Below are 9,231 nucleotides of genomic sequence, written 5' to 3' on the forward strand. Positions count from 1 at the left end.
CGCAGCAAAATCCAACCCAAAAAGATGATTTCATTGGGTTAAACTACTTACAAAAAGGGATAAATTAAGCCCATTCAATTGATGGGCCCTGGGCCACTATACTCTTGGTTCTGCGATAGACAGAAACGGGCCGAAGACTGATGTAGCTTTGTACAGGCAAATCCCCATGAAGGGCAAAATGGGAAATCTACCAGTTCAACATAAACTTATAAACCAACGTTTAACTGTAATAACAACCTCAGACCAAAACAAAAAACGGTAATAACTACCGATTAGGATTGAGGACTCATTCAACCCGTCCTCTTCCTCTACCAAAGCTGCGCTGCCAACCAGAAGTTGCGACAGGCGGCTCTGGAGTTTCAAACCTTCGCAAACCAGGTTCTGCTGTCCAATTTTCTCCTGAAGTATCGAACCTTCCTCTACCAGGTACTGCTCTGCAACTTTCTCTATTTGAGTGCTGGGTCGCTGGTGTATATTTGGTACTGTAACTTTCGGGGTTTCCTCTTCCCCTGCCAGCACTGTGACCATAACCTGATTCCTTAAATTCTGTTCTAACCCAAGGACCCATGAATCCATTGCCACTATTCGGTGAAGATAATCCTCTTGAAGAACAAATTTTACCAGATCCATTTCCCCACCCAGAACCAGAACCAACTCCCTTATGAATCTCTCTTAGTAAAAGAGTTTCAGAGGAAGAATGCATCTTTTCTCCTGTTGCATTCCTATGCTGCATATGCTGCATCTGTGAACTGTTGATAATGTGTCAGTGTCTTCCAAATAATGTTGGATAACCCTAATCTGCCGATAGGAAGGAAACAGAAAGCAGTGAAGCTGTTCTTTTTTCTTTTTTTTTTTTTTTTTTACCTGTTTCTAGGCTGTGAACCGTGAGAGTCATGCCATAACTCTGTGTTTGTAATGTCTGCTTCAGTTATAATCTGCACACATACAGAAAAGAGTTAATAACAGTTTAGTTGGGAGGGTTTGAAGAGTCTCTCAAGACTTACAGATTGTGTATTATCTAGGTAAAATTCACGTACAGGGCTTTGCTATAAAGAAAAGCTGCTATGACCCTATTCTCCATTAAAAGTAAAATGTAGCCCATCTCACTCTTGGGTGTGCACAATCTTGCTGAGCCACCAAAATCCTTATGTGCATTGTTTGATCATTTTCTTGCAATTTGCATTCTTTTCCGCATTTGTTTTAGGGTCTCATGTTTCCTACAGTTCTATATATAAGGGAAGAACTTTCTCAACAGGTATTCTACTCTTCCAACTAAATTTCCATGCAATATATGTACAGGGTCCATAAAATATATAGTGCTAAACAATTTACAGTTTATAGAACAGTGATGATTTTCTTTCTATCATGCTATAAGATTGACTTGAAAAAAAAATCTGCTGAAACAATAAGTCATGGATTGTAACAGTAGAGTGGGATGGAGAAGAGAAGTGCTAGAAAACAAAGATTTTACTTTTTCAGGCTCTGAGACACCACTAAGCAAGCGTGGAACATGAAAATGATAATCTGGACATTCGTATAAAGCCCACCTGTACCCAGAAAACAAAACATAAGATACCACAGTATAATATGAATTGGATTCAGTTTTTGCAGACTTACACCACAGGATCTCCTTGTTTTCCTTCCTTGTCCTTCTCTTTACAGCAAGCGATCATTAGATTCAATTCCTCAACAGAAGGGCAGATAAAGCCATTCAGTCCACCACTGCCATGAAAAAGGAAGTGATTTATATAGACAGTTTGGTTTATGCATTAAAAAAAAATTAAATCTAAAATTTTCTTTAAGAAAATTATGGACATGTACCTGGAAATGCTATCAATAGGTTTCCTGAATTTTATCTTTTGATTACATGATTTGTACTCATGATACATAGAAAATACTTGTTTTACCATTCCATGAGAAGTGAAGAACAATTTATCAATTGTTTGAGCATTCCTTTTGGCTTCATCACCCTACAAAGTTATCAGAAAAGGGAACATGAATGCTGTGTTTTTCATAACTGAATGTATCAGAACTCAAGATTTAAGTCCTCAAATACTACCTTTAATTCTTTCTCCAATTTCTTTGTCTCCAATAGGAGACGGTCTTCCTTAATAAAGTTCAGCTTTGGAATTCCCTTTAACAAGACAATACTCTATTAAATATAGTAAAAATTTACTGTAATCCAGTGATGAGGGCAGTAAGAAGCTGAAATCAAACACTAAAGAAGATAATACAAACCTGCCACACAAAACGTTTACCATCAAGATCAACTTCATAATCTGATAATCAGAGAAGAATTGAGTTTAGTAATGAAAACGTTTACCATCAAGATCAACTTCATAATCTGATAATCAGAGAAGAATTGAGTTTAGTCATGAAAATGACCCATTAAAATTGTGATCCATCCATAAAACAGGAGATACCTGTTTGATAAAAATCTATTATTCTGGACTCTCTGCTAATCATCAGGTTCTGGTAAGCGTTGGGAAGTGCAAGAACACTGTATTAACAGCAGTTCATTAAGCCTATGTTTATGGGAACTATAAAAAGAAACTCAAACAACCATAACCAAACCATCCCAAAATACAAACATTCTCTCAGTTACTACCTTCTTGGGGGCAGTACGGCCATCAGCTGATCAAATGGTTTGAATGGAGACCCCATTTGAAATCTTATGTTGACCTGAGTTAATCCCTTCAGGTCAGAAGCAAATGGACCATAGTGGTATGGATAATACCTGGTAAATTATTCAAATTGTTGAAATTCAAATCTAGAAAGAAAACAAAGATACTTGTATAACTCAAAATCAATATGTTCAGTCTAAAGCCAAAATCTTTTACCATGTCCACGATGGGACCCCAGAGAAATAGTACTTCAACACCCAACAAAGACCTTCTGTATATTTCATAACCTATGTAAAAATAAGACAAAAAATACCAATGAATGTTATTGATACTGTTAGGGATATGAATGCACAACCACACGAATAAAGAAGAACCACAAGCAAAGTATACAAGAAGAATTTAACGTGATTCGGAAAAACCATGCGTACGTCTACTAGAGAGAAAAGAAGTTCCATTATTTCTAAGAAACCTCACACCACTCTCATACCCACAAAGTGTTCCCTCATTATGGGTTTCCCAATCCCCTACAGGGATTGATATATCTAGGTTATCCCACAAAGACTATTTATAAGGAAACCTAAAATCTTAATCCCAATATAATTATACTTTTAACCCAGTACTAGTAATTGACCCAAACTCTATTTCAATTACAAATACAACTCAAACTATAATTACATGGACCCACAAAATATAAGACACCCAACAATCTCCACCTTGGCTTCAATTCTGCAAACCACTTTGAAGAAACCGTTGATGATGTCTCTCTGCAATCACTCATTTCTATGTATCCACCACACCTTACCGTGTGGCCCACATCCCCTTCAAGGATGCAATTCCTATGTGCCATGCCATCATTAAAACCAGCCTGGCACACACCCCCACACCCAAGGTGTCCCGTACAACTCATCACCGCCATACGTGTGACATGACTCCACCTCTCTTGCTGTTGCAGCCGACTCCGAGAGATCCCTGCCAATCACCAACTTTGAAGCAAAAGTCACCTAGCTTCCTTTCCAGATTTTCCCTTGTTCAACCCCTGAACAACCTGCAAATTTTGTCTACCTGTACCCCTTGCCCAAGTGCCAACTAGAGCTCCATCTGTTTCCACACTCCCTACAAGCCTGTACAATTCACCTGATATTTGCCTTTCATACCCATCTATCAACCTAAAGAACCTGACCGTTGATCTCCATACAAACCCACAAGATCAATACCAATCTAATTTATGCCCTTTGAACCCTTCATCAACCTAAAGAACTTAATCGTTGATCTTTGTATGAACCCACTAGATCAATACCAACAAAGCAAAATCTCCCCGATCCGTCACTTCCACTTAGCATGGAATGCCCAAAAACCCTAGGAACACATATCCCCATACAAAACACTTTCACACAAAATCTTGTGGAAACAATAATAAAAAATAAAAATTCATCCTCTTTGTTTTTTCTCCAATAATAAAAAATCATCCTTTTTGTCTTTTCTCCAACTAAAACAAAAAAAAAATTACTTTTCCCATTTTGGTTCCAAGATTCTAGATCTAGAATCATACCTTCGATCAATCCATCAAAGCCTTCTCTATTCTCCTAGCACCTATCATCTCCTCCCTAGATCTTCACACACCCCTAACGATGATCCACCGAACCTAACTCTGATACCATTTGTTGGGGATGTGGATGCACAAACACAAAATAAAAAGAACACAAACAAAACACACAAGAGGAATTTAATGTGGTTTAGCAAAACCATGCCTACATCCACCAGAGAAAAGTTTCACTATTTCCAGGAAACCTCACACCATTCTCATACCCACCAAGTGCTACCTTTTGCTTGCCCCCAATCCCTATCCTCAGGATGGGTTCCCCAATCCTCTGCAACGATTAATACATCTAAGTTATCCCACAAAAACTATTTATAGGGAAACCTAAACCATAATCCCAATATAATTATAATTTTAATCCAGTACTAGTAATTAACCCAAACTTTGTTTCAATTACAAATACAACCCAAACTATAATTACATAGACCCACAGAATACAAGACACCCAAACCCAATAGATACTTTGAAAAAATTAAACTCTAGTACTTCATAACAAGCTCGCTCTAGAAAGCATGATAAATTGGACAAGTAGAATATGCTGATGGAAAATAAGTAATTAGCTGCAAAGTCAATTCTTTTACTTTTCTGCAACCCCTAAACCCTTGACACAGAAATAGCTCAAGACACCGAACGTGCCTAATTAATGGAAAATAATTCCAACATAATTTTGGGCAACTAGTTTTTCAATAATAGTAACCTGAGAAAAACACATTTCATTAAAGCTTCAAAACAAACACACCTATCTATATCTGCCAATAAGATGGAAATGTGCATCAACAGAAGGAACAAAATTATAAAGAAGGAACATGAACTTACAATTTCTTTTCGGATGTTTCCAACTTCTGCAGGGCCCTCTGCAGAAAATTTCTCCTTATAATATCTTTCTTTCCATCCAACCATTCCCAATTTTATCTGATGTACAGTCAGAACACAATTTTAAGATCTCTGCCTCTACCAAACCTTAAAACAAAATTAAAAGAGTCTGTATGTGTGTGTGTTTTCCTTATTTTTCTTTTTTTTTTTTTTTTTTCTTTTTTTTTTTTGGGGGGGGGTTGTCATCAAGAACTAACCAATGAACAGAGAGGAAGAAAAAGAAGCAGCACAAACCTTATCATTTCCAAATCTACCGGATCTGAACATATCTGATTTTTGTTGACTGTAATCTTTTAACATCCTTTTGAGCTCCTTCGTATTCTCCAAAACCTGGTATAACAGATGGAAAATTCATTACAAAGAAAAGATATTTCTAGTAGCAATTTTATATCACATTTGGTTCAGTCATCATTTCAATGGTTCCACACTGTAATTGTATAGAACTCTACATGTCAAGTAATCTCTTGAATGAAGGTACAGCATCCAGCTGACATTATAATCACTGTTTTGGTCTATCCAAGACCTATTACTCAACAGTGTTTAATGAAGAAAATCATCATTGATTATCCACCCAGCCCCCCCCCAGGAAAAAGAATCCAAAAACACCCACCCCAATAAAATTTTAAAATGGAAAAACAAAATCAATTCCTGAGAAAGCGATTTCATACATCAAAATCATCACTGCAACTCATCCCAATTGAGTTTGAAGTCCCCACAAATCCATCTCTCGTATTGATAACCATGTTTCCGAAAGATTCGTCTATCTGGAGACAGATACAATTCAAAATCATTTCAGTGAGGACAGAACAAGAAAGTTCATCTGTGAAAACAGGATGCTTGATCCCACCACAGTATCCAGTACCTCCGGAGCTTCAATTTGAGAATTCTCCTGCAAAATTCTTCTGATTTTACGCTCTCTAATCTCAGTTCTTTTCTTGAATATTCTCTCTTCATATGCACCTACTGAAAGTATGAACTTCTCAAATCGCTTTAATTTTGCATATTGCTCTTTCTTCTCAGACACCTAGTCAAGGAAATAAAACCAAATGACTTTAGTGCTTCCTCAATGGGTTCACACTTAGGAGGTTATCTAGGGAAATTTTTATTACTCTGCTCATATCAACCAGGTAGCCACCCAGCTTCTTGAACTCTTGTTTGTAGACACTCATGAGCAAATCTATTGCCCCCTATAAGAGTTGAATAAACCACAGAAATTCATTAGTTTTATCTGTTTAATAAACTAAACTAAACTAAACAGACAAAAATATATATTCATGAAAAATAAAGTTATTTGAAAACCTCATGAATCTCTAACGAAGGCATGTGAGGCAAGAAATCATTGCCAACAAATAAGCAAATAAAAATGAAATCATCGACTATACGCTCAATATCAAACTCAGTTGGAGGATCATCTATTTTCATATCTAGCTCCAAATACTCTCTCAAAGTCCAGATGTTCAAGAACTGCAAAGAATGAAATCCACAAAAAGAATTAATTAAAACTAAAACCTAACTATTGATACTTACATACTGTGTTATTATCACAAGTAACTGTAGATAAAATAAGAATGTTTACCTGATAAGGCTTTCTGTTGGAACACTTGTACTTGTTGTTGTTGCTGTTGCTGTCTACCTGATAAGGCTTTCCATCTTTGACATTACAAAACCAACCTCTTGACTTCACCAAATTGTTTTCAGCTTTACAATGCTGGCTTGTAATTAAATCAAGACAAATTGGTGGCATGTCTTGCTTGAGAACAGCCTATATAAAGGGAAGAAAAAAAGTAAATGCCTTGGTTTTCATGTTCTGTATCTATAGAATGGGTTGCAAAACACACACAAGAAAAGAATGACTGGATAGACAAACCTCCCTCAATATAAAGAAATGGGCTTCATGGGTTGCCAAAGCTAGCATTATGAGATCTGCATCCTGTGGAGAACAAATGAACCAAACTCATTCAAAATAGATTCTATATTTTTTCTACTTTGACACAACACATTATAAAGAATGAAGCTTTTCATACCAGACCATATAAGCAATGGCATGTATCTGGATTGTAATTACAAAGGCCTCTCTGCAAACGTATAAATGACATGATCTTGTGTTCACCCTCCCCAGGAACATTTGCATCCGAGAGAATGACCTTCAAAATGATAAGATATATAATGTTATGCTATAGAAGATGATCAAGGCCCATTGCAGTATGTGACATATCAATGTGGGTCTGAAAAACCCGAGTCAGCCGGCCCGGTTTTACTCCGGTACAAAGTTGAAGAACCGATGGCCCAACAGGTCCAACCATCTGGTTCCACAGGGTGGTTAATAGAGAGTTGAGCATCAGAGACCTTGATATTTTTCCACGCAGCATTGCTCTTCAATCTTGAGCGAATATAATTCTGCAATGCATTGGACAATTCAAACATGAACTCCGTCCCTGGAGTTATGATGTTAGAATCCGAAACTTGGGATTCCAGTTTAGGAAGAAGCTTCTTTCCTTTCATGGCAAATTCTTTTCGTAATCTTTGTTCCTCAGCTTCCTATAGACCAAAGGCATGAGATTCATGAATGCTACTCTTATCTAACACATAATTTTTAACACTAACAGTATAGAAAACTCTACCAGAAGCTCAGCATCTTTGGCTGCCTGAAAACGTCTTGAACGTTGTTGATTCATTTTGGCTCTTGGAGCTACTCCATCTTCATATAATGTATAAGCAACAAAAGACATAATTTTAAGAACAGAGCTTAGTAATCAAAAGAAGAAGAGGGAAGGTCGAAAAAGAACCCACCAATGGCCAGATACAGAAGATTCCTAGGCCTCACGATCGAAAAGAGCCTATCGATTTCATTGAAAATGCTGTTGAAAACCTCCTCAAATGTGGTCGGAGGGTCCAACTGTAGACACAATTTAACATTATCAAACAACGATTTATAAAATGCCCATAAATAAAATACATAAAATTTGAAAAATAAATTTTATGCAATCTATGTAGATGTTATACTCTCTGATGATAAAATAGTTTCGTTTTATAGCAAAAGAATGCAAAATCTACCCTAACACATACTAAATCCAAACGTATCTGATGCTCCAAAATGAAGGGGAAAAAAATACTTTAAATACCAAGCAAATGTAAGAAGAAGTAAAAAGAAGGCTACAGTATCATCAGGATGGAAACATGGATGGATGATCCCGTTCATGTCAAGGTAGAGATTATCAAACTCTCTCCCATTTGGGTTAGGTAGGCTTGGGTCTACCATCTCTCCCTTCTCCTCCTTTGCATTCTCAACCACTTTTGGGTACTTGTTCACCAGCCACCGGTAGAATGATGGAACTCCCATCTTTCTCTTTCTCTTGTTTGCAGCAGTACCGGTAGTTCCTCTTGTTTGCAACTGGCCCAGGCGCACAAGCAGCAGCAGCAGCAGAAGAAGAAGAAGAAGAAGTGGTCTTGTGTGTCTGTGTTTGCAGAGTCCAGTCTTTACTGCTAGTCTTGAAGGAGAAGAAGAAGGGTCGTCTTGTGTGTATGTGTGTGGAAAGTCCAGTATTTACTGCTACACTTGTGAGTTGAAATATCTTAACTCTTAAGTAAGCCCAACACTGCCTTACTTCCCCAGGTTTGGCCTTTGATTTCTCCTAGGTTGGCTGTACCTGTGTGCTTCTCCATTGTTCCCATTTGCATTGATTGATCCACCTGCTTCCTTTAACTTTCCAGAGTCTACTGGCAATAAGGTCGCTTGTCGTCTTATCCTTTCCATTGTGTTTTACATCTTGAAACAGGTACTTGGAAGAGACAGTGACATCTGATCGTAGGCTTTACTTTCAACTGCAGTTGATGAATCTACTTATTTAAATCCCTTTACTTTTTTTTTTGGCACTTTATAAATTGTGTGTTGCACCACTTGCGTGCAAAAGGTGAAATGTTTAAAAAATAAATAAATGTCTCTGGGATTGGAGAACAAAAATCAAACCAAAAAACGAAAGGAATCTTATAAAACGGTTTTAAAGATAGGTCTCACTTTATTATTTTTAATAATTTCTTACAAAATTCTATCTATTATGTAGGTTTTTAAAAAATATGAAAAGAAATTTAACATGCCAACTAAGCAAACAAGCTGCTAACTTTTGCGCTCTAGTAAAC

General features: G+C 37.0%; 1 protein-coding gene across 1 annotated transcript; it reads right to left on the bottom strand.

Annotated features, from left to right (window-relative positions):
• LOC149003118 (5'-3' exoribonuclease 3-like) lies at positions 1-8,798 on the bottom strand. Its single transcript, XM_089137878.1, has 23 exons — positions 8,252-8,798; positions 7,885-7,990; positions 7,716-7,792; positions 7,441-7,632; positions 7,119-7,238; positions 6,962-7,024; positions 6,671-6,856; positions 6,394-6,558; positions 6,204-6,281; positions 5,957-6,118; positions 5,763-5,858; positions 5,329-5,424; positions 5,038-5,133; positions 2,841-2,911; positions 2,609-2,737; positions 2,424-2,500; positions 2,239-2,279; positions 2,060-2,134; positions 1,822-1,970; positions 1,618-1,722; positions 1,472-1,547; positions 865-935; positions 1-749 (listed from the first exon to the last, which is right to left on the bottom strand). Exons 1-23 carry the CDS (start codon positions 8,432-8,434, stop codon positions 287-289), a joined length of 2,877 nt encoding a protein of 958 aa, XP_088994004.1. The 5' UTR covers positions 8,435-8,798; the 3' UTR covers positions 1-286.
• Positions 8,799-9,231: the final 433 nt, after the last annotated feature.

The sequence above is a fragment of the Hakea prostrata genome, chromosome 10 (assembly GCF_041222555.1).
Source record: "Hakea prostrata isolate BN-2017 chromosome 10, UWA_Hpros_2, whole genome shotgun sequence".
Taxonomy (NCBI): Eukaryota; Viridiplantae; Streptophyta; class Magnoliopsida; order Proteales; family Proteaceae; genus Hakea; species Hakea prostrata.

Bases quoted from the DNA above. Each gene is read 5' to 3' on its own strand.
- LOC149003118 (XM_089137878.1), bottom strand. From the start codon at position 8,434: ATGGGAGTTCCATCATTCTACCGGTGGCTGGTGAACAAGTACCCAAAA. The intron at 7,991-8,251 runs GTAGCCTTCTTT...TTGTGTCTACAG, and splicing joins GTTTCCATCCTGATGATACT to TTGGACCCTCCGACCACATT. The intron at 6,857-6,961 runs GTTTGTCTATCC...CCCTTTATATAG, and splicing joins ATTTCTTTATATTGAGGGAG to GCTGTTCTCAAGCAAGACAT.